The 26,748-nt window shown below is 39.3% G+C and overlaps 1 protein-coding gene across 6 annotated transcripts in view; it reads left to right on the forward strand.

Annotated features, from left to right (window-relative positions):
- LOC138420281 (interferon-induced very large GTPase 1-like) overlaps window positions 1-25,773 on the forward strand; it is an 86,913-nt gene extending 61,140 nt beyond the window's left edge. For all 6 annotated transcript variants that reach the window (XM_069553383.1, XM_069553385.1, XM_069553382.1 and 3 more), the window contains one exon: window positions 18,220-25,773. In XM_069553383.1, the coding sequence (XP_069409484.1) occupies window positions 18,632-25,504 (6,873 nt within the window). In that variant the 5' untranslated portion in view covers window positions 18,220-18,631 and the 3' untranslated portion in view covers window positions 25,505-25,773. The remainder of the gene's footprint in view (window positions 1-18,219) is intronic.
- The last annotated feature ends 975 nt before the right edge of the window (window positions 25,774-26,748 follow it).

Raw genomic sequence — 26,748 nt, forward strand, 5'->3', positions numbered from 1 at the left:
TGGAGTTATACAATTTTTGTCCATGATTTCCTTTAGTATTTTGAGCATATTTAAGCCAGTTGAATTAAAGGCCTTGCTGACTAACTTCTATGACTTGATTCCTCATTGATAGTTTCTATTAATTTTTCTGTGAATGGGACATATTTTCTTGTTTCTTTGAAAGTTTTTTTCATTTTTTTGTGGAAAACTGGACATTTTGAATTTTATAATAAGATAACTCTTGAAATCATAAACTTTCTCATGCTCAGGGCTTGTTTTGGTTGGTTCCTGTGAGTTTTGGTTATATGTCTAGCATTTTTCTGCCTTTTTATGTAAGAATATTAGTGGTATGTGCTCTCAGGAATGTGTCCTTTATCTTATGGTAAGTTTATGCGTTGTTTGAGGTTTTTTTTTTTGCCTGGAGACAAAACAAAAACACACCCAAACAAACAAAAGCAAGAAAACAAACAACTCCCTTTGCCTACTGGCTCAGTGTTTAGCATGCCTTGAATACTTTGTTGTTCAGTCACTCAGTCATATACAACTCTTAAGGACCTCATGGACTTCAGGACACCAGGCTTTCCTGTCCATCACCATCTCTCAGAGCTTGCTCAAACTCATGTCCATTGAGTTTGTGATGCCATCCAACCATCTTTTCCTCTGTCATGCCCTTCCCATCCTACCTTCAATCCTTCCCAGAATCAGGGTCTTTTCTAATGAGTCAACTCTTCACATCAGGTGGCCCAAGTATTGGAGCTTCAGCTTCAGCATTAGTCCTTCTAATGAATATTCAGGACTGATTTTCTTTAGGATTGGCTGGTTTGATCTCCTGGCAGTCCAAAGGACTCTCAAGAGTCTTCTCCAACACCACAGTTCAAAAGCATTAATTCTTTGGAGTTCATCCTTCTTTGTGGTCCAACTCTCACATCCATTTTTTGACATTACCTTTCCTTGGGATTGGAATGAAAACTGACCTTTTCCAGTCCTGTGGCCACTGCTGAGGTTTCCAAATTTGCTGGCATATTGAGTGCAGTACTTTAACGGCATCATCTTGTAGGATTTGAAATAGCTCAACTGGAATTCCATCACCTCCACTAGCTTTGTTCATAGTAATGCTTTCTAAGGCCCACTTGATTTCACATTCCAAGATGTCTGGCTCTAGATGAGTGATCACACCATCGTGATTATCCAGGTCGTGAAGATCTTTTTTGTACAGCTCTTCTGGGTATTCTTGCCACCTCTTCTTAATATCTTCTGTTTCTGTTAGGTCCATACCATTTCTGTCCTTTATCAAGCCCATCTTTGCATGAAAATTTCCCTTGGTATCTCTAGTTTTCTTGAAGAGATCTCTAGTCTTTCCCATTCTGTTCTTTTCCTCTATTTCTTTGCATTGATCACTGAAGAAGGCTTTATCTCTTCTTGCTATTCTTTGGAACTCTACATTCAGATGCTTATATCTTTCCTTTTCTCCTTCGCTTTTCACTTCTCTTCTTTTCATAGCTATTTGTAAGGCCTCCCCAGACAGCCATTTTGCTATTTTGCATTTCTTTTCCATGGAGCCAAAGCAAAAATAATACCAAGCTGTGGATGTGACTGGTGATAGGAGCAAGGTCTGATGCTGCAAACAGCAATATTGCATAGGAACCTGGAATGGCGGGTCCATGAATCAAGGCAAATTGGAAGTGGTCAAACAAGAGATGGCAAGAGTGAATGTCGACGTTCTAGGAATCAGCGAACTAAGATGGACTGGAATGGGTGAATTTAACTCAGACGATCATTGTATCTACTACTGCAGGCAGGAATCCCTCAGAAGAAATGGAGTGGCCATCATGGTCAACAAAAGAGTCCAAAATGCAGTACTTGGATGCAATCTCAAAAACGACAGAATGATCTCTGTTCGTTTCCAAGGCAAATCATTCAATATCACAGTAATTCAAGTTTATGCCCCAACCAGAATCACTGAAGAAGCTGAAGTTGAATGATTCTAAGAAGACCGACAAGACCTTTCAGAACTAACACCCAAAAAAGATGTCTTTTTCATTATAGGGGACTGGAATGCAAAAGTAGGAAGTCAAGAAACGCCTGGAGTAACAGACAAATTTGGCCTTGAAATGAGGAATGAAGCAGGGCAAAGGCTCATAGAGTTTTGCCAAGAAAATGCACTGGTCATAGCAAACACCCTCTTCCAACAACACAAGGGAAGACTCTACACATGGACATCACCAGATGGTCAACACCAAAATCAGATTGATTATATTCTTTGCAGCCAAAGATGAAGAAGCTCTATACAGTTAACAGAAACAAGACCAGGAGCTGACTGTGGCTCAGATCATGAACTCCTTATTACCAAATTCAGACTTAAATTGAAGAAAGTAGGGAAAACTGCTAGGCCATTCAGGTGTGACCTAAATCAAATCCCTTATGATTATACAGTGGAAGTGCGAAATAGATTTAAGAGCCTAGATCTGATAGATAGAGTGCCTGATGAACTATGCATGGAGGTTCGTGACATTGTGCAGGAGACAGGGATCAAGACAATCCCCATGGAAAAGTTAACCCCCTAAGGGCTTCAAATAGACAAACAGAATCGGTGAGATCAGGGTCTGCTCCTTTCCCTTTGAAAGCAGGGATGAAGGTCTCACAATGGGAATGTGGCTATATCATCACGACTCTCTCAATCAGGAGAGGAAGGTGGCTCAAAGGCAAATAAAAGTGTCACAACACTCCCCTGCCATTTGTAAGTTGCCTTTTGTTGATCAGCACACATAAACCTTTAATTGTTTTCCAGATTTTCAACAAAGTAGATTCTGATGGGTTTTTTCCTCATTTATTGTTTCAGTAGAAGGATGGACCCCTGGAGTTACTTATCCCTTCATATTTGCAGATGTTCTCCCATGTAATTTACTTTTCATAATGGTTGTGCTTAATAACTGTCTTACAAAATCCTGAACATTTAACAATTTCCCCATGAAACAGTATAGGCTGGTTCCAGGATACCATGCAATATGGTCACTGAAGGCATAACAGATGTTTACAGAGGTTTCTTAGAAGGCAATAAGAGGGAATCTATAAGAAAAGTTTCCCAAATCAGTCAAGAATTGAAGGCCTATGACTGAGATTTTATTCCTCCCTGAAAATGCTCTTGTATGATTTTCTAATCATTTTATCACTTATTCTTGTCCCCTACACATACCCCACTTCTAATCTCAATGAGAGTTTCTCACAACATAGACCCTTACCCACTCTAGCTCTCAGTTATCAGAACTGCTGAAGATTTTAGGCTCCTTTCAGCAGGCAATGTAATAAAATATTGCAGTATCATAAGATAAATATCAGACAATATTCTACCTCAAGACTTTGCAGAAGAAAATGTATGAACCAAAATTTCATAGGCTGTGTTATTATTTTAAACATTATATTTATAACTAGGGTCACAGGATATAAAAACAGTACTGAAATGTTTATTTGTAAACTAAACTTCCATTGAAGAATGAAGTTGAGACAGACTCTATAGTACATGAAAATATTTTCTTATGTGGAAAAGTTTTCTATCCTTGCCAAGGCACTGCTAAATTTAAAAAAAAAAAAAAAAAGAAAAAGAAAAACTATTGTTACTGGAAAATGAGAGAAAGAGAAATAAAACTGAAAGCATTTCCACATAGAAATGGGTAGAAGCAAAGGAGGGGCTCACCTTGACAGCTGGGTGATGAATAAGGCTTATATGTGTGACGGTTCACCCAGGGGCACTCACACACATACACATAAAAGATAACCCACCTTATAATCAGTAGTCCTCTTCTTATATTACATTTATTATAACATTGTAATAGTATTATATTTAATATCATATTGTTATTATTTATTATATTATATCAATTTATGTATGAATTATCTGTTTCCTCACCCTGGGTGAGCAAGGACATCTCTGTCTTCTTCAGCAAGCAATCTATAGAACCTAGGACATTACTGGCAAAAGACCAGTATTGGTAAAACTGAAATAAATGTGGGGCATCTTTGGTTGGCCTTCCCTGGTGACTCAGATGGTAATCTGCCTGCAATGTGGGAGACCTGAGTTCAGTCCTTGAGTTGGGCGGATCCCCTGGAGGAGGGCATGGCAACCCATTCCAGTATTCTTTGTCTGGAGAATCCCCATGGACAGAGGAGCCTGACAGGCTATAGTCTACAGTCCATGGGGTCACAAAGAGTTGGACACGACTGCACAGCACAGCACAACCTTGGTTTATTTTTGCTCACTCGGATCTATAATATTTTCTGGATTAAAGTAGCTTAGATAAACACAAGAAAGAAGAAAAGGGTTTCATTGATCTTAACAATCAGTAAGATGAAGGTAGAGAATAAAAATGTTATTTAACTTAGCAACCAGAGATTGAAGGACAGGATTGTGTTTTTAAAAGTCATGTGGAACAACCTAAACTTATGAAAAAATAGTAAGCTGAATGTTCATTAGTTTATTTAGCCATCATATATGCATATTTGAGGGGTTCCCTGGTGGCTCAGATGGTAAAGAATCTGCCTGCAGTGTGGGAGACTTGGGTTCAATCCCTGGGTTGGGAAGATCCTCTGGAGGAGGGCATGGCAACCCTCCTCCATTATTCCTGCCTAGAGAATCCCCATGGACAAAGGAGCCTGGTGGGCTACAGGATATGTGGTCACAAAGAGTTGGGAGTAACTAAATCCATTCATATTTGATGACTCAGAGAGTAAAGAATCCACCTGCAGTGCAGGAAACCCAGATTTCACCCCTGAGTTGTGAAGATCCCCTGGAGAAGGAAATGACTACCCACTGGAGAACTGCCTGGAGAATTCCATGGACAGAGAACCCTGAAGGACTATAGTCCATGGGGTCAAAAAGAGTGACCAGACACAACAAAAAGTGCTCAGACACGACTGAGCAACTAAGCACAGCACAGCACACATAGTCAGACTTACTAAGATAATGTGTCAAGTTTTTGGAAATATTATAGTGAAAGGAATAAAGAGACTGAGAGCTTAAAGAGGAGACAAACTCCAACCTGTATTTATTTCGAATAGGAATGCCTGAGCATGTCTGGGGGCTAATATGAAACAATCAGGGGAACAAGACAGATGCAAAGTATCAAATAAAGGATAAGTGAGAGAGCAAAGCTCAAAGAAGGTGGATGAACCTTATGCATTCTCTGGAGAAGGGAATGGCAAACCACTTCAGTATTCTTGCTTTGAGAACCCCATGAGCAATATGAAAAGACAAAAGATATGACACGAAAAGATGAACTCCCCAGGCCTGTAGGTTCCCCATAGGCTACTGGAGAAGAATGGTGAAATAAGTACAGAAAGAATGAAGAGACGGAGCCAAAGCGAAAACAACTCCTAGTCGTGGATGTGACAGGTGATGGAAGTAAACTCCGATGCTGTAAAGAGCAAAACTACATAGGAACCTGGAATGTTAGGCCCATGAATCAAGGTAAATTGGAAGTGGTCAAGCAGGAGATGGCAAGAGTGAACATCAACATTTTAGGAATCAGAGAACTAAAATGGACTGGAATGCATGAATTTAATTCAGATGACCATTCTATCCACAACTGTGGGCAAGAATCCCATAGAAGAAATGGAGTAGCTCTCACAGTCAAGAAGAGTCTGAAATGCAATACTTAGCAGAAATCTCAAAAATGACAGAATGATCTCTGTTCGATTCCTAGGCAAACCATGCAATATCACAGTAATCCAAGTCTATGCCCCAACCAATAGTACTAAAGAAGCTGAAATTGAACAGTTCTTGAAGACCTATAAGACCTTCTAGAACTAACACCCCAAAACAGATGTTCTTTTCATCTTAGGGGACTGGAATGCAAAAGTAGAAAGTCAAGAGATACCTGGAGTAACAGGCAAACTTGGCCTTGGAGTACAAAATAAAGCAGGCCAAAGGCTAACAGAGTTTTTCCAAGAATAAGCCCCAGTCAGAGTAAACACCCTCTTCCAACAATACAAGAGAAGACTCTACACATGGACATCACCAGATGTTCAATACCAAAATCAGTTTGGTTATATTCATTGCAGCCAAAGATGGAGAAGCTGTATACAGTCAGCAAAAAGAAGACCGGGAGCTGACTGTGGCTCCGATCATGAACTCTTTATTGCCAAATTCAGACTTAAATTGAAGAAAGTAGGGAAAACCACTAGACCATTCACGTATGACCTAAATCCAATCCCTTATGATTATACAGTGGAAGTGACAAATAGATTCAAGGGATTAAAATTGATAGACATTGTCTGAAGAACTATGGACAGAGGTTCGTGACACTGTACAGGAGACAGTGATCAAGATCATCCACAAGAAAAAGAAATGCAAAAAGGCAAAATGGCTTTCTGAGGAGGCCTTACAAATAGCTGAGGAAAGAAAAGAAGCTAAAGGCAAAGGAGAAAAGGAAAGATAAACCCATTTGAATGCAGAGTTCCAAATAGCAAGGAGAGATAAGAAAGCCTTCCTCAGTGATCAATACAAAAAATAGAGGAAAACTTTAGAATGGGAAAGACTAGATCTCTTCAAGAAAATTAAAGATGCCAAGGGAACATTTCATGTAAAGATGGGCAAAATAAAGGACAGAAATGGTATGGACCTAACAGAAACAGAAGATATTAAGAAGAAGTGCCAAGAATACACAGAAGAATTATACAAAAAAGATCTTCATGACCCAGATAACCATGATGGTGTGATCACTAACCTAGAGCCAGACATCTTGCAATACAAAGTCAAATGGGCCTTAGGAAGGGTCACTATGAACAAAGCTAGAGGAGGTGATGGAATTCCAGTTGAGCTATTTCAAAGCCTAAAAGATGATGCTGTTAAAGTGTTGCACTCAATATGCCAGCAAATCTGGAAAACACAGCAGTGGCCACAGGACTGGAAAAGGTCAGTTTTCATTCCAATCACAAAGAAGGGCAATGGCAAAGAATGTTCAAACTACCACACAATTGCACTCATCTCACATGCTAGTAAAGTAATGCTCAAAACTCTCCAAGCCAGACTTCTACGGTACATGAACCATGAACTTTCAGATGTTCAAGTTAGATTCAGAAAAGACAGAGGAACCAGAGATCAAATTGCCAATATCCATTGGATCATAGAAAAAGCAGAATTCCAGAAAAAATAGCTACTTCTGCTTCATTGACTACAGTAAAGCCTTTGTGTGAATTGAAACAAACTTTGGAAAATTCTTCAAGAGATGGGAATACCAGACCACCTTACCTGCCTCCTGAGAAATCTGTATGCAGGTCAAGAATCAACAGTTAGAACCGGACATGGAACAACAGATTGGTTCCAAGTTGGGAAAGGAGTATAAGACGGTATATTGTCATCCTGCTTATTTAACTTATATGCAGAGTACATCATGCATAATGCCAGGCTGGATAAAGCACAAGCTGGAATCAAGACTGCTGGGAGAAATATCAATAATCTCAGACTGCAGATGACACCACTCTTATGGCAGAAAGTGAAGAGGAACTGAAGAGCTCCTTGATGAAATTGAAATAGGAGAGTGAAAAAGCTGGTTAAAACTCAGCATTCAACAAATGAAGATCATGGCATCCTGTCCCATCATTTCATGGCAAATAGATTGGGAAACAATGGAAACAGTGAGAGACTATTTTCTTGGGCTCTAAAATCACTGCAGATGGTGACTGCATCCATGCAATTAAAAGATACTTCTTGGAAGAAAAGTTATGACCAACCTAGACAGCATATGAAAAAGCAGAGACATTATTTTGCCAACCAAGGTCCATCTAGTCAGAGCTATGATTTTTCCAGTAGTCATGTATGGATATGAGAGTTGGACAGTAAAGAAAGCTGAAAGCTAAAGTATTTATGCTTTTAAACTGTGGTGTTGGAGAAGACTCTTGAGAGTCCCTTGGACTGCAAGGAGATCCAACTAGTCAATCCTAAATGAAATCAATCCTAAATATTCATTGGAAGGACTGATGCTGAAGCTGAAACTCCAATACTTTGGCCACCTGATGTGAAGAGCTGACTCATTGGAAAAGACCCTGATGCTGGGAAAGATTGAAGGCAGAAGGAGAAGGGGACAACAGAGAATGAGATGGTTGGTTGGCATCACCAACTCAATTAACATGAATTTGAGCAAGCTCCAGGAGATGGTGATGGACAGGGAAGCCTGGCATGCTGCAGTCCACGGGGTCGCAAAGAGTTGGACATGACTGAGCGACTGAACTGAACTGAACTGAGAGAGCAGAGCTCTAAGAAGTTGGATGAACCTTATGCATTCTCTAGGGGATCAAGAACTAAAATTAGTCCAGTGAGGATTAGAGGAGCTCCCGTTAAAGCTCTGTTTCTCACTTCTCCTAGACTACTCATGATTTTCTTTCCTCCTAGACTGATGTAGAACCTTCTCTGACCATGACTTATTCATACTTATAAGCCCATTTTCAATCAGAACACCTGATACATAGTCTATGATATGTATGATATCATACAAACCTGTATGGGTTTGTATAACAAACCTGTTCGTGGGTTTCAACAGGACGGAAAATTTTGAGAACATGATGTCGGATTTTAGTGAGCTGAACAGACACAGAAGTCAGAGAGAACTATTTGGAACCTGAGACACTGGAAAAATTAGAGTGGAATGAATGTGACGGGAAAACAAAAGGAGGAAGAGGTCTGGAAATCTGGTGATAAGTGCAAATTGGGACATCCTTTATGATCCAGCTTCATGGGGAGTCCTGTCTGCTGAAGACCACATCTCTGTCTTAGGCAGATCTCTACATTGGCTCTCCAAATACATATCTTCATGCCCTTACCCCAGGTATTCAACTTTCTTCTCTCATTTCAACTGTCCACAAATAAGACCCAAATATGAGGCTGTCCTCTGCCCAGATGAACAGTTTGTTTGTGCTGAGCCTAGAAGTTTCCCACAAGTCATTAGAGACACAATGCAAACATGTTGTGACCAGTTTTCAATGAGGACATTAGGTTGAGTTGTTAATTACATTGTTTGAGTGCTCTTTGTATTTACTGATTTTTTCTTGGTTTGTTTTATCAGGTACAAAATATACGGTAATAGTAAATCTTTCCCAAAGTAGTTGTAGATTCAATTTCACCAAGTCTGTAAACTTTGCTTTATTTTTATTGAATTAATGTTTTAGAGGAGGTTCAGGTTTACACAAAAATGACCCAAAAATCGCAAAAACGATTTCCCGTCTACCTCTTGGCCCACAAATGCGTAATCTCCTGCATTATCAATATTCCCCAACAAAGTGGCACATTTGTTATAGTGATGGATCCACGCTGAAATATCAGAATCACCCAGAGCACATAGTTTGTGTATGTCTTGCGTATTCTGTGGGTTTTGAAAAATGTCAAATGAAGTGAAACAAACTTTTAAATATACAGAATAGGTTCATTGCCCTAAAAATCCTCTGTGCTCCTCCTTCTCATCCTTTCCTTGTAACCACTCATCTTCGTGCTTTCACTATAATTTTGTTTATTCCAGAATATATTACAATTGGAATCAGAGTATATAGACTTTTTGATCTGGCTTTATGCGTTTAGCAATACACATTTACATTTCCTCCATGGCTTCTCCTTTTGTTTCATTTAATTGTTTTCATTTTCTTTTCTTTTCTTTTCTTTTTTTTTTTTGATAGAACTGAATAATATTCCAATGTCTAGAAGTATCACAGTTTATTTAGCCACTCACCTACTGAAGGATGTCTTGGTTGTCTCCAAGTTTTTGAAATTGTAAATAAGGTTGCTATAGACATCTTTGTATTAGTTTTTGTGAGTATAATTTAGGTATAAATACCAAGGAGCATCATTGCTAGTCATATGGAAAAAGAACATTTAAGCTTTGTAATAATGAAACAAACTATCTTTCAAAGTAGCTATTCCATTTGCATTCCCAGAAACAATGAATAAGAATTGCTTTCACACCACATCCTTGCCAGCCACAGTGTTGCTAGTGATCTGAATTTTAGCCTTTCTAATAGGTGTACCAATGCCAAAGAATGCTCAAACTACTGCACAATTGCACTCATCTCACATGCTAGTAAAGTAATGCTCAAAATTCTGCAAGCCAGGCTTCAGCAATACGTGAACCATGAACTTCCAGATGTTCCAGATGTTTAGAAAAGGCAGAGGAACCAGAGATCAATTTGCCAACATCCACTGGATCATTGAAAAAGCAAGAGAGTTCCAGAAAAACATCTATTTCTGTTTTATTGACTATGCCAAAGCCTTTGACTGTGTGGATCACAACAAACTGGAAAATTCTGAAAGAGATGGGAATACTAGACCACCTGACATGCCTCTTGAGGAATCTGTATGCAGGTCAGGAAACAACAGTTAGAACTGGACATAGAACAACAGAATGGTTCCAAATAGGAAAAGGAGTACATCAAGGCTCTATATTGTCATCCTGCTCATTTAACTTATATGCAGAATACATCATGAGAAGTGCTGGGTTGGATGAATCACAAGCTGGAATCAAGACTGCCAGGAGAAATATCAATAACCTCAGAAAAGCAGATGCCACCACCCTTATGGCAGAAAGTGAAGAGGAACTAAAGAGCCTCTTGATGAAAGTGAAAGAGGAGAGTGAAAAAGTTGGCTTAAAGCTGAACATTCAGAAAACAAAGATCATGGCATCTGGTCCCATCACTTCATGGCAAATAGATGAGGAAATAGTGGTAGACTTTATTTTTGGGGGTCTCCAAAATCACTGCAGTTGGTGACTGTAGCCATGAAAGTAAAAGGCGCTTACTCCTTGGAAGGAAAGTTATGACCAACCTAGACAGCATATTCGGAGAAAGCAATGGCACCCCACTCTAGTACTCTTGCCTGGAAAATCCGTGTACGGGTGAGTCTGGTAGGCTGCAGTCCATGGGGTCGCTAAGAGTCGGATACAACTGAACGACTTCACTTTCACTTTTTACTTTCATGCATTGGAGAAGGAAATGGCAACCCACTCCAGTGTTTTTGCCTGGAGAATCCCAGGGATGATGAAGCCTTGTGGGCTGCCATCTATGGGATTGCACAGAGTCGGACACGACTCAAGCGACTTAGCAGCAGCAGCAGACAGCATATTAAAAGCAAAGACATTACTTTGCCAACAAAGGTCCTTCTAGTCAAAGCTGTGGTTTTTCCAGTAGTCATGTATGGAGGTGAGAGTTGGACTATAAAGAAACCTGAGCACCAAAGAATTGATGCTTTTGATCTGTAGTGTTGGAGAAGACTCTTGAGAGTCCCTTGGACTTCAAGGAGATCCAACCAGTCCATCCTAAAGGAGATCAGTCCTGAGTGTTCATTGGAAGCACTGCTATTGAAGATAAAACTCCAAAACTTTGGCCACCTGATGAGAAGTACTGACTCATTTGAAAAGACCCAGATACTGGTAAAGATTGAGGCAGGAGGAGAAGGGGACAGCAGAGGATGAGATGGCTGGATGGCATCTACGACTCAATGGACATGAGTTTGGGTAAACTCCGGGAGTTGGTGATGGACAGGGAGGCCTGGTGTGCTGCAGTCCATGGGGTCACAAAGTTGGACACTACTGAGTGACTGATTGAACTGAATAGGTATACAGTCATATCATTTTATTGTGCTTTGTGGATATTGTGTTTTTTACAAACTGAAGTTTTGTGTCAACCCTGCATTAAGCAAGTCTATTGGCACCAATTTTTTTTCTCTCCACAAACCCTGGCAGCTACTGATCTTTTTTACAGTCTCTATAGTTTTGACTTCAACTGTTTCATATACTTGGAATCATAAAGTATGTAGCAATATCAGACTGGTATCTTTCACACAGCACTGTGATTTAAGATTCTTCTGTGTCTCATAGCTTGATAGCTCAATTTTTTTTTTTTTTACTAAACAGTGATAATAACCTAGACAGCACATTAAAAAGCAGAGACATCACTTTATCATCACAGGTCCATATAGTCAAAGCTATAGGTTTTCTAGCAGTTATGTGCAGATGTGAGAGTTGGACCATAAAGAAAGCTGAATGCTGAAGAACTGAGGCTTTCAAATTGTGCTGCTGAAGAAGAGACTGTCTCTATAAATTAAGTTGGGAAGAACTGATGCCTTAACAATATTAAACATAAATATCTCTTCATATTTATAAATATATCATAAACATATATATCAATGTATATATATACACATTGATTTCTTTCATCAGTTTTGTAGTTTTCCTTATATAGCTCTGGCACATATTTTATTAAATTTACATTTAAGTATTTATTTTGTGAGGGTGCTAGTTTAAATGGTATTGTGTTTTTAATCTCAAATTCCAATTGGTTATTGCTAGCATATTAAAAAACAATAGTTTATGTATTCTAACCCTGATATTTTACAACTTTGTTGTATTCACTTATCAGTTCCAGATTTTTTTGTTGATTCTTTGGCATTTTTTGCATAGTGTCATCTACAAATAAAGACATGTTTTATTTATTTTTTCCCAATCAGTATATTTTATTTCCTTATCTTATTAACTAACTCTTCCAATAGGATGTGTGATAGGAGTGATTAGAGGGGATATCTTTAACCAATTTTTCTTTAAGAGGAAAGCTTCTAGGTTCTTACCATTAAGTGTAATGTTAATAGTAGGGCTTTTGTTAATGTCTTTTCTCAAGTTCAGTAAGTTCCCCTCTATTCTTAGCTTGCTGGAAGTTTTAATAATGAGTAAGTATTGGATTTTGTCAAATGGGTTCTCTCCATGTGGTTTTTCTTCTTAGTTCATTGTAGTATATTACATGAATTGACTCTGAATGTTGAATCCACTTTGCTTACCTGAGGTAAATCCCACATGGTTGTGGTATATAATTCCTTTTTACATTTTTAGATTATCATATTAGACTGATATATTCTTGACTCTTATATTTGAGATTGTACCAGTAATTACAACATATATTCTACAAAACCAACAGACTCTTTGACCTTCCACTCAAATACCTCAAAGAACTGAGGGTCCTTTAAGTCCATTTGGCTGCACACTCCAGCCTAAATGCAATTGCCATCGTGTATTTTAAACCCCACTGTTTTGAGCATTTATTTAGATTTTTCCATATAATTATTCCTTTGTTGCTCACCATCTTTTCCTGCATCTCTGACTATTCATTGTTGATATTTTCCTTCTCCTGAAAAAACATGCCTTAGTAGTTCCTTCAATGTGCATTTCTAGGTAACAGATTCTGTTACTGTGCTGTTTTCAATGTTTTTCTGCCACCATAATTCTTTAAAGATATTTTTAACTCTGTATAGAATCCTACTTTGTCAGCTATTTTCTTTCAGTAGGTTTAACCCTCCATCCTACTGCCTTCTGGCTTCCATCAGCACTGTTGAGGTCATCATTCTCTAATTATTATTTGAAGATAAACTCTGATTTCTAAGACAGTCCTCAGAATGGGAGAAAGTAATAGCAAATGAAAAAACGGACAAAGAGTTAATCTCCAAAATATACAAGCAGCTCATGTAGCTCAATACCAGAAAAATGAACAATCCAATCAAAAAGTGGGCAAAAGATGTAAAAAGATCCAAGAAGATGTACACATGGCTAATAAAGACAGGAGAAGATGCTCAATATCACTCATTATTAGATAAATGCAAATCAAAACCACAAAGAAGTATCATCTCACATTGGTCAGAATGGCCATCATCAAAGTCTATAAACAATAAATGCTGGAGAGGGTGTAGAAAAAAGGGAATGCTCTTACACTGTTGGTAGGAATGCAAACTGGTACAGCAACTATGGAGAACAGTGTGGAGATTCCTTAAAAAACTGGGACTAGAACTGCCATACCACCCAATAATCCCACTGTTTGGCATACACTCCAAGGAAGCAAGAATTAAAAGAAACACATGCACCCCAGTATTCAGTGCAGCACTATTTACAGTAGCTGGGACAGGGAAGCAACCTAGACATCCGCTGACGAATGGATAAGGAGGTTGTAGTACATAAACACAATGAAATACTACTCAGCTATTAAAAAGAATGCATGTGGGTCAGTTCTAACGAGGTGGATGAGCCTGGAGCCTGTTATACAGAATGAAATGTCAGAGAGAGAATGACAAATACTGTATAAAAACACACATATATGGAATTTAGAAAGATAGTACTGACAATCCTACACGCAGGCCAGCAAGGGAGACATAGATGTAAAAAACAGACTTTCGAACTCCATAGGAGAAGTTGATGGTGAGATGGTTTGAGAGAATACCCCTGAAACATGTACATTACCATATGTAAAATAGATGACCAGTGCAAGTTTGATGCATGAAGCAGAGCATCCAGAGTAGGTGTCCTGGGACAACCCAGGATAGGGTGGGGAGGAAGGTTGGAAGAGGGGTTCAGAATTGTGGGGGACACCTATATACCTGTGGCTGATTCATGTTGATGTATGGCAAACCATCACAATATTGTAAAGTTATTCTCCAATCAAAATACATTAATTTTTAAAAATCTTCTTTTCCCTAAATTATTTGCTTTTCCTCTTGTATTTTCTGCAGCTTCACTATGATATGTCTGATTGTGAATTCCTTTTGTCTTCTGAGGTGTATCCAATGGTATCATAAGTGTTGTCTTTAATTTGTCATGGAAGTGTTTCGCTTGCTTCAAATTTATTTACCTCTTCCATCATATATTATTTCACTTTCTATTAAATTCCTTGAGACTGCAAAGAATTTGTCTTAAAATTTTATCTAGATATTTTAGATAACTCAGTTGGAAAAGTTGTTCTCTTTTTTCGTTAATTTATGTTTTGGCTGCGCTGGGTCCTTACTGCTGTGCGCAGGCTTTCTCTAGCTGCAGTAAGTGGGGGCTACTCTAGTTGCCGTGCACACTGCATACATCTCATCCATATCCTGTCTTCACTTCCTTTGCATGTGCACTCAGGGCCTCTCATTGTGGTGGCTTCTTTTATGGTGGAGCACAGCCCCTAGGGCAGACGGGTTTTAGTAGCAGCAGCACATGGGCTCAGTAGTTGTGCCTTGTGGGCTCTAAGCACTGGTGCAGATGTTGTGGTGCGCAGGCTTAGTTGCCCATGGCATGTGGGATCTTCCTGGACCAGGGATCGGACGAGTGTTCCCTGCATTGCAAGGTGGATTCCTAACCACTGTCCACCAGAGAAGCCCAGAAAAGTTGTTTTTTGAATTACTGAGTCTGCCATTAAATTTAGATTCAAATTTTAGTGACACTGGTGAAGACAGAAAGCACAAAATCAAAATGATTGTAAGATGAGATGACAATTAGAGTGATTCCGTAAAGACAAAATGAAGGGAAAATCTAAGGGAGAGCTGGTAGGGGATTAAAAAGAATTGACATTTAGGAGAGATTGAAAAGGAAAGATACAGGATACAGGATGCTTGGGGCTGGTGCACAGGGATGATCCAGAGAGATGATATAGGGTAGGAAGTGGGAGGGGGGTTCAGGATTGGGAACTCATGTACACCCGTGGCGGATTCACGTCAAGGTATGGCAAAAACAATACCGTATTATAAAGTAAAATAAAATTAAAATTAAAAAAATAAGATATGTTAATACAAAAAAAAAAAAAGAAAAGGATAATTTGAAAGGACATGAAACTACATTCACATTAGGAGGAAGGATGCGTAGGATTATAATAGTGACATTCAGTAGGACAGGAAATACAAGAAGAGAGGAAACCTGAACTATGTGTGAAGTTGAAACGTGTGAAATCTCATCTCATATAATATGTCTCAAAGATAGTGGGGTTAAAAACATAACATTGAGAAAACACTGAATATAAGAGTATTTGGTTCTACATACACACATTAAGATGGCATCAGTAGATAAAGAGAATTTGATTACACATATATAGTTTATAATATAAAATAGATATATATATAATATAATGATATTAACTAGTGTCAGAGGAAGAGTGAGAAGTGGGTAACAAGTATAAATCAGCTAAGAAGTGCATTTTATTTATTGAGATAAACTAACATACAACCTTGCATAAGTCTAAGGTATACAAGGTGCTGATATGATACATTTTTATATTGCTATATGACCAAGATAGAGTTAGCTAACACCTCTATCACCTCACAGTATCATTTCTTTATTGTGTTGAGAACAATTAAGTCCCTTGGCAGCTTTGAGGTTTAAAATACCGTGTATTGTTTATAGTCACTATGTGTGCTATGTGCTATGCTTAGGCGCTCAATGTGTCCAAGTCTTTGCAATCCCATGAACTGTAGCCCGCCAGGCTCCTGTATCCATGAGGATTCTCCAGGAAAAAATACTGGAATGGGTTGCCATGCCCTCTTCCAGGGGATCTTCCCAACCTAGGAATCAAACCCAGATCTCCTGCATTGCAGGCAGATTCTTTACCATCTGGGCCACCAGGGGAGCCTAGATGTCTAGGCCTTATTCATCTAGTGATGGCACATTTGTGCCTTTAAACAGTACCTCCCTAATTCCTACACCTTCCAACCCCTGGTAACCACCAAACTACTCTAGTTTTACAAGTTTGGCTTTTTTAGATTCCACATGTAAGTGATATTATACAGAATTTCTCTTGCTTGGTCTGGCTTATCGCACTTAGCATAATGCACTCAAGGTCCATCCCTGTTGTCGCACACAAATGGCAGGACTTCCCTCTTTCTTGTGACTGTATAATATTCCGCTGAGTGTCTGTGTCTGTACGCACACATGTCCATGCTGTATCATATATCCTTTATCCATTAAGCCATGGACTGACCCTTAGGCTGTTTCCATATCTTAGCTACTGTGAATAACAATGCAGTAAATATGGGGGTGCATATATCTCTTCAATATCCTGTCTTCATTTCCTTTGCATATATGCACAGGAGTGGAATTGCTGGGTAATATTGTGATACTATTTTTCATTATTGAGTAAACCCTACAATCCTTTCCACAGTGGTTAAACCAATTTAAATTCTCAGCAACAGTACACAAGGGTTCCCTTTTTTCTACAGCTTCTCTAGCATTTATTATTTGTAGAATATATGATGATGGCCATTATGATTGGCTTGAGGTGATACCTCATTATGGTTTTGATTTGCATTTCCCTAACAATTAACTACTTTTGAACTGTGGTGTTGGAGAAGACTCTTGAGAGTCCCTTGGACTGCAAGGAGATCCAACCAGTCCATCCTAAAGGAGATCAGTCCTGGGTGTTCACTGGAAGGACTGATGCTAAAGCTGAAACTCCAGTACTTTGGCCACCTCATGCGAAGATTTGACTCATTGGAAAAGACCCTGACGCTGGGAGGGATTGGGGGCAGGAGGAGAAGGGGACAACAGAGGATGAGATGGTTGGATGGCATCACCGACTCGATGGACATGAGTTTGAGTGAACTCTGGGAGCTGGTGATGGACAGGGAGGCCTGGCATGCTGCTATTCATGGGGTCGCAAAGAGTCGGACATGACTGAGTGACTGAACTGAACTGAACTGAACAATTAACAATGTTGAGTGACTTTTCATGTGCCTGTTGGTCATCTGTATGTCTTCTTTGGAGAAACATCTATTTATTCTTTGCCCATTTTTTTCCTGATATTCCTTTAATGTAGCTATGCAGTTTTCCCACCACCACTGATTGGAATTATCTTTTTTCCCATTGTTTTCTCACCTATTTTGTCATAGATTATTGACCATAAGTGTGTAGGTTTATTTCTCGGCTCTCTACTCTTTTCCACTGATCTGTGTGTTTGCTTTTATGCCAATATCATGCTCTTTTGATTAATGTAGCTTTAGAGTATAGTCTGAATAGGGAACGTGATACATACAGCTATTTTTTTTTTCTCCAGTCAGCTTTGGCAATTGAGTCTTTGTGGTTTCAAAAAAATTTTTTAGAATCATTTTGTCCTACTTTTGTGAAAGTGTCCTGGGTATTTTGATAATCATTGCATTAAATCTATAGATTGCTTTGGACAATATGGCCATTTTTAATAACATTATCCCTCTAATCAAGGAACACAGGATATCTTTCCATTCCTTTTCAACATTTTCAAATACCCTCATCAGTGTTTATACTTTTGAGAATATAGTTCTTGCACATTCTTGGTTAAGTTTATCCCGTGGAATTTCATTCTTTTTAATTTGATCATAAATGGGATTATTCCCTGAATTTTTTTTCTGATAGTTCATTATTAGTGTATACAAAAGCAACAGATTTCTTCAAATTAATCACAGAATTCTGCCTATTAACATGCCACAGGCTAACTGAGTATGTTTTCTTCCAACAGCCATGGACACAGCAGAGTCTATGCCCAATGAACCCCTGCTCAGAGGAAAAAATGGGAAAGATCTCCAAGAGATGCTCAGAGAAGTAGCACTGGCAGTTGAGTACTAGTTGTTAAAGCTGCAGGAACACCTGGGTGTGACTTCTGCCCATGCCTTACAACACCTAGAAGAAAAAGACCTCCAGAAACTGAAATGCCAGGTGAAACATTCCTGGGAGAAAAGGGCCCTGGAGAAACAGCTTAACCTGTCACACTCAAATACTCTTTCAGAGTTATAGGAGTCTTGGGGGGAATCATTAAAGAAAGGGCAGAAGGAGGCAGAACAGGCACTGCAGGAACAAAGAGAAATGCTGTCAAACGGAGCCAACAACAGGAAGAGGCAGTGAGAAAAAAGGAAGCAGGGCTGAGGCAAACAATGGAGATCCCCAAAGAGTTCTTGCCATCTCCTGAAAACCCCCCAGGAGAAGTCATGGAAGATAGGCAGAGACAACTCAAGGTCATGGAGGGGGCACTTTCTCACAGCAAAAGTCTCCCAGATAGAGAGCTGGTGAGATATGCATCTGGAGGACTAGCCCTACAGGGAATTTACAAAACCAGTGACCAAAGGTGTCTCCTAGAGAAGAAAGAGGAGCTACTCTGTGTCCCCAAGGAGTTTGTACTCCGTGGCCCTAATCAGGCTACACGGACAGAAATGAAGGAATTTGCATCTTCTCAAGAAGAATCCATGTTCACTCAGACTATAGAGAAGCTGGGCTTCAGCATAACTGCCTTAGCAAAGGGTGGAGGTTGGGGAGTTAGCCTGGAAGCTGGTATGGATCAGAGCATGCATTTTGAATCCAAGGAACTGCAACAGTCACATTCTACACACTCTTATTTCTGCTCAACCAAGTTCAGCTATATCCCACTGGCCTCCTGCATCTTTCCCATTGACCAGCTCCAACTTTCCAATGCTGCTCTCCAGGATTTAAAAGACATTGAAGATCTTTTGGATCAATCAGAAGACCCAGACAAACTACACTTGCTGAGGCATAGGACTGAAGCCTTCTTCCAGAGGTTTGGGTCTCATGCTGATCAGGGCCCTCTGCACCTTGGGGGAATCTACTGGTGGAAAGCCATTTCAGAGGGTTTCCAAAAAGAGCAGCTGGCTGAAGTGAAACAGCAAGCAGCAGAGGCCCTGGATATTTACATAAGGGGCAGTTACAGTGGCTTTGGAGTGAACATTGGTACAGGTCTGGATATGTCAGACTCTGATTCGAAAAAAGCCTCTCAGAGAACAACCTTCCAAGATCTCCAAACCGAAGTCAAATTATCTGTGGCCCAGACAGGTGGCCCACCAGAAGCAAATGGCTTTTTTGACTGGAAAGCTGGTCTAGTTGCCAATAATCAAACCTGGTATGTCATTGACCGTGGACTTCAGCTGGTACCTGTTTGGGACATTGTCCGCTATGGCCACAGAGACGATTTTAAGGATCATCTTAAAGTAGCTAACTGCCTGAAAGACAACTATACTGTTCTAACTGGACTCACTACCCAGATCCAGGAGGGAGAAGAACTCTTGAGTATTGAGAAGGAGGCTAGGATTTTCCTAGAGGATGTGAAATCCTGGGATGTTTCTGATCCAGAAGAACAACTTAAAAGGCTGATAAATTTCATGCAAAGATTGAGTAAAAAAACGGAACGCTATACCATTTGGACTAATATATGCCTCAGAGACTTGGGTCTGCAGAATTTTCTGGTAAACACTGTAAACTTTTACAAAAACATTTCCATTCATGAAACTAAGTTTATTAAATCGCAGTTGCGTAGTCTTTTGGATCCTCACATTTATACAGTAAGAAACTTTCCTCAGGCTCAATCCATTATGCAGTGGGTATTTCAGTCAGAACCAAAGGAAGACAATGTCCTTATCACCCAATTATCTGAATTAATTGAAATCTTTAACAAAGCACAGAATGACCTTAGGGAAGTAAAGGCCAACTCTGAATCCACAGAGTTGGTGGAGGCTCAAAGAAAGCTGACTTATGAGGTCAGCTTGTCTCTTGGTTGCTTCTTGAAACACCTCCGGGAAACAGGGAAGCCAGACACACATGTCTTGCTACTTTTGATAGCATCTGGTGCAGGATATCATGTGATTGACAATATATTTCAGTATCTCCTGGGGCATGATGAGTTACATTTCCTATTGGACAAAATGCAAACTGTGCAAAATAAATACCAAGAGCTCAAAAATATTTGCAACTACAGGGCTCAGGCATTCCTGGTGCTCACAGGTCTGACAGCAACAGCGGGCATCAAAGCTGTTTCTCCAGATGAGAAAACACAACGCTTGGCATTAATCAAACATCACATGGGACGATCTTTGACTAAAGAAGTTGTATATGTCCTCACCAAACATGGAGATCATGATTGGGAAAACCTAGAAAAAGACTTGAGACTGCTCATTTATGGGAATTTTGAGGCTACTGTCTCTTCATTGCAAGTGGAGGAGGTGATAAAAGAATTGCAGAGTGTCTTCCATGAAAAGAAAGAGCGCCATGAAGCACATGATAATGAAAAGAAAAAGGAGGAAGTCATAGAAAATGGAGCCTTCCAAGACTTACTCCAGCGTCTAGGCCTAGAACATTACTACCCAAGAAAAATGAGCAGAGCTAACTTCCAGCTGATCCACAAGACTTCTGTGTACAATACCCAGCCCTGCTCTGAAAGAGAACTTCCCTTCTATTTCCTACAGAAGCTACTGATGCTGGATTATGGGCTGAGATACCTGATCATCAAACATGAAGAATACACAGAGAACCAAGTCTATTCAAGCACCTCAAATCAAGAAAGGGAGGCTTTTGATCCATATGAAGATCTACCTGAAGAAAGTGCTCATCCTACTAAGCCTTCAGCAGCCACTAATATCAGACCCTATGTTCACCCTATGGATATTCAGATGGCAATTCTTCACTGTGCAGATGATTTTGCCAGACAATATATTTTGGACAAACTTTCCATTTGTCAGTTTGCCCTCCCCCTTCTCATACCTAATCCTTGCAATGCTCAAATAGAATTCTCTCTCTGGTCTCTCAGACAAATTCGAAGGAGCTGGCAGCAAGTAGGGAAATCAAAAAATGAGAAGAAGGACAATTACACGAATCAGCAGATGTGTCACGTTTCTGCCCCCATTGTGTCCTTTATTAGAGTTGGAACGGGCTTCTCTGCTTCCAAATCGCAGATCATGAACTGTCTTCTCAGTGAACGCAAACATGATGTCTTTTTTCACCGACATTGCAAAGGCAGCAGCAAAGACTGTCTCTTGATGGGAGGAGTGGTGGAAGTCACCTGGTTCTGTCCTGGGGGGGAAGAGCAGGACAGATTTGACAACTGCTTGACCTTTACCAATCTTCACGGAGATGCAAAGGAATATGAGAAGCAACTCACCTTTTTGAAGGAAGTTTCTTCCATAATTGTGATCCTGATGTCAATTTCTGATCACAATAAAGGAAACCAAAAAATAGTCCATGACATGTGTCAGTCATCAAAACCTTTAATCCTTTTGCTTGATGATAAAGGAAAAGTCACAGTCAATAATTCTGGCCCAAGAGTGAGAATTGGGATCAGGAACAGAAATGAGGCAGAATTAATAGAGGAGCTAACAACTGCAATCAGACGTTTGCTGGAGCTCTCTAACACTGCACTCAGCTTGGATAACTGTGCCCACATTGCTCGCAAGCAAGGAATGCTTATTGATGAAGACCAGAGAGATTGCAAGGAAACCAAAGAAAAGGCAGAGAATCTAATGAACCTACTGAGAGAAATGGAAATACCTCAGGTCAAGGAACACTTACTACCTCTTCAGGGAAAACTGTGGCAACTTTGGTGTACAAAGGACAAAGAACTCTATCATCTCAGAGAGAAGGGGAATCGCAGCATTGAACAGCACAAAAGTGAGATTGAGACAGAAAAACAAATGATAAGAAAAAAACAGTTCAGAAAAGCCTTTCCTCTCAATGCTTTAATGCGTTCTGTCCTTGAAATTCTCCAAACTCATTCAAAAACTCACACCAAACTCTACTTCCTCCAATGGCTGAATGTCGCTTTGGACAACCTGACTGCAGGACACTTGGAAAATCTAAAGGAGAAGAAAAAGGCATTGGTTCAAAAAAAAAAGCAAGAGGCCACAAAGAGTAGCTCTCTGAAAGACTGGCAAAAAGAGATAGAAGCTATTTCCAGAGAGATTGATGACTGTACCTTGGGAATTGAGCACATTCTCAGAGAAGCTAGCCAGATCTATGAAGCTCTGGAAGAAGCTTCACCCATGAAAGATACCCTATTTCTCTCCTTTCCCCACATTGCTGCAGATCTGATGATATCTGGTGTTCCCATTGAGCTGATGGATGGGGATGTTTCATATGTGCCCCTGAGGTGGGTGGCAGCTGTTTTTGACAAGCTCTCCGAAAAACTTGGAAACAAGCGGCTCTTTGTTCTCTCTGTCCTTGGCCTGCAGAGTTCAGGGAAGTCCACCCTGCTGAATGCCCTTTTTGGGCTGCAGTTCACTGTCAGTGCTGGGAGGTGTACCCGGGGGGCCTACATGCAGCTTCTGAAAGTGGAGGAGACATTCACAGATGAACTTGGCTTTGACTTTGTGCTTGTTGTGGACACAGAGGGACTTCGAGCCCCAGAACTCAGCAACAAGTCCCAGAATCATGACAATGAGTTGGCAACCTTTGTCATCGGACTCGGAAGCTTGACTTTGATCAATATTTTTGGCGAAAATCCATCAGAAATGCAAGATATTCTACAAATAGTTGTCCAAGCTTTTCTGAGAATGAAACGAGTAAAAATCTCTCCCAGTTGCCTCTTTGTCCATCAAAATGTGGGGGAAGTTACAGCTAAAGACCAAAATATGGAAGGAAGAAGGCGGTTTGAGGAGAAATTGGATAAAATGGCAGCAATAGCAGCTGAAGAAGAGCAGTGCTCCGATGTAACCTGCTTTAGTGATGTCATTAGGTTTGACGCCAATACCCACATCTACTACTTTGCTCACCTCTGGGATGGCAATCCCCCAATGGCCCCTCCCAATCCTCGCTACAGTCACAATGTTCAGGAACTCAAAAGCCAAATTCTTGTGACTGCCCAACAGGAATCTAGGGGAAACATCATGAAGATATCAAATGTAAAATTCCGAGTTCAAGATTTGTGGAGAGCCCTGCTGAATGAGAACTTTATCTTCAGCTTCAGGAACACTCAAGAAGTCATGGCCATGAGCAAACTGGAAAGCATGTATAACTCCTGGACGTGGGAGCTGAGGAGTCATGTGCAGAGATTACAGGACCAGCTGATCAACCAGATTCAGAATGGAAAAATCCAGACACTTGAAACATATACTCTGGAGGCTCCAGTTGCAGAGATCTATGAAGCCATCAAGCAAAAACTTGAGAAATGTTTTAATGAAGACCCAGATAGTGAAGTGCTGGTTCAGTGGAAAGGAAATTTTGAAAATAAACTGATAACCCTTAAAGAGGCACTAATTTTAGATGTCCAAAGAAAAGCCAAAGAACTTATTCATTTAAAAAAAAATCAAGAAAACCTGGATAACAAAAAGTCAAGTTATGAAAAGGAATTATTAGATAAAAGCCAGAAGTTGGCTTTATCGCTAAATGGCACCGAATTGAGCGAGGAAGAGCTCCATGAGAAATTCAATACACTTTGGAAAAAATGGGTCTATGATGTGTCCTCAAGTCTCCCTCCAGCTGTAGAGCCGGATATTGAAGTGGATGCTGAAAACATCCTTTTTGATTATTTCAAGAAGGAAAAAGACATGGCAAGCATACTGGAGAACTATTCTGGAGAAATGTTTGAAATCAACTGTGACAAACATATTAAGATGAACAGGAAACCTTGGAGTTTCTCTACCATGAAAATAGAGCCCCTGGATATATTCTCCATAGATATGACTACTGACTGCATCATTTCAAAAGTTAATGAAACTGTTAACAAAATATGTCAGAAAAAGCATGATTACAATTCAACTTATTTCTATGAAATCTTGAAAATAATACATGAGGGGGTGAAGTCTGCATCCACTCAGAAAAGATACACATTTACAAAAAATTATGAAATAGACTTATCATTGTGTTTATTCCAAAGAGCATCAGTGAAGTTTAAGGAGATGCAAAAGGCATTCAAGAAGGCAAATGATCCTGTTAACTATCTACAAAGCAAGAAAGGTGATTTTTTCATGAGCTTTAAGATCTCTTGTCAAGGAGCATCTTCAATTAAAACATTTGTTGATTTTCTGTGGAAGAAACTCACACCTGCAGTCTCCAGCACCATAAGGAAAAACATGGCCCTCAAAATTGCTGGGGACATTCGAACCACCTGCCGGGCATTCAATGAAAACAGAGCTAACCTGGAGAAACACATTCTCATCTCTCTGGCAGAAGAGGAAAATTTTGATAACTACTGGCAGTACCTTCATAATCCAGAATCATTTTTTAAGAATTACATTGAAAACCATGTTAAAAGATATTTTTCTGACACAGGAAGTGAAAAAATAAAGACTTTTCTACAAATGAGTTTAGATGACATCAAGAATGCCATCCTCTCAGCTGTACATGCATCTACAGCAATAGCTAAAGATAAAAGCAGCACAGCATCTGGGTGGTTAGATTTGTTCTGTCATCACCTGGGGAGTACCTTGGTCTTTCCACGAAAAGACTTGATAAGCATTGAACATCAGGAGATAAAAGATATCAAGTTTATTAAAGAGGCCATGAGTGAAGCTTTGGATCCTGAAATGAAGAAGGTAGAACAGAATTGTTTGTCTAAACTTGTAGAAGAAATGATTCCTGAAATCCAGAAAATGCTCTCTGAACATCTCTGTGGCTGCTGGAAACAGTGTCCCTTCTGTAAAGCAATTTGTACAAATACAATCCCTACCCATGATGGAGACCACAGTGTTCCCTTCCACCGTCCAGAGGCTCTCAGTGGAATGTTCTGGCATCAAACAGACCATTTTTCCATTGATTTCTGTACTAGTTCAGTAGCAAGCGATGATTTTTTCATTTTGAATGATGACAGAAGAATCCCATATAAGACCTATCGAGAAGCAGGGGGGGAATATGCCACATGGAGCATCACCCCAGACACATCCACCCAGCCATACTGGAAATGGTTTGTCTGTCACTTCAGATTGAAGCTAGAAGAAAAATATGACAAAAGATTTATCAATAAAGGTGAAATTCCTGATGCCTGGAAGAAAATCACAAAGCAGGAGGTGCTTGATGACTTGAAAAACCATTAATACTCAATGAACAGATAAGGGTTCCAGTATCTAAACAAAGAAGGCACATTACCAGAACAAGCTTAAAATACCATCCACTCAGAATGAAAACTTTCCTTATATCAATTTTTTCCAAATGAAACATCTAAAACTAAATCAATCATAGCAAGAGTTGAAGATTTCTTGAGTGAGAACCTTATTTTTCTTTTCCTCAATTCCTTCTTCTTTAAAAAATAGCTGATATATATGAGTACATGATAAAATTGAATAAAGTGCATTTAATATACCAATTGCATATTTTATATTATTATTCTGAATGTTTTTATTTTTAAATACATAATATTATATAAAGCTTCAAGAAAGTCATTTTCATAGAGGGAAATTAAGTCCATTACAGATGGCTACAAAATCTTCAGAATAACTATACAAATATTTGTATCAATATACAGTTATTGACTGAAAGTTACAAATTCTTTTCATTTCTAATTGCATGTTTTTCACTCTATGAAATTGTGAGGAAGAGTTACTAATGCTTGAATGCAAAAACATTCATAGGAAATTCAAGATTTCCAATTCTCAAATGTAATGCCATTTAGAGCTATTCTATTATAGGAATAATAAAAAAGAAAGAAAGAAAGAAACTTGGCCAGGATAGATTCTGCATCAATTCAGGAAATGGCATTAAACAAATATGAAAAATAGAACTTAAATAACTTTATCTAATTTAACCATTTTCTCTTCTTCCTGGGCACTTTGGCACTTGCCTGTGCATGTTTTTTTTTTTGTTTGTTTGTTTGTTTGTATGTTATTTTTTTTAGTCTTATCTAATTGACCATCCATTATTTTTCATTGTCTGCAATTTACACTTAGCCTCAAGACTTTGCTTGGGACATGTCTTTTTTGTTGTTGTTCCCTTTAATGCAGGTACCTTTCCAAGAATATAGACATTTTACAAGGTGCTGTAATATAATTGACAAGGTCTTAATTCACAAAACTCAACACATTATGTTAATTCTTTTTGTACTTAAACTTTCATTTCAAAGAATAAAATAATGCCATTTGTAGCAACATTGGATACAACTATAGATTACCATACTAAGTGAAGTAAGTCAGAAAGAGAAAGACAAATATGATATAACATACATGTGCAATCTAAAATATGGCACAAACAAACCTATCTACCAAACAGAAACAGACTCATAGACACAGAGTTTAGACTAGTGGTTGCCAAGGGGGAAGAGCGTAGAAGGAGAGGGTTGGACTAA

Source organism: Ovis canadensis, chromosome 15 (genome assembly GCF_042477335.2).
Source record: "Ovis canadensis isolate MfBH-ARS-UI-01 breed Bighorn chromosome 15, ARS-UI_OviCan_v2, whole genome shotgun sequence".
Lineage (NCBI taxonomy): Eukaryota > Metazoa > Chordata > Mammalia > Artiodactyla > Bovidae > Ovis > Ovis canadensis.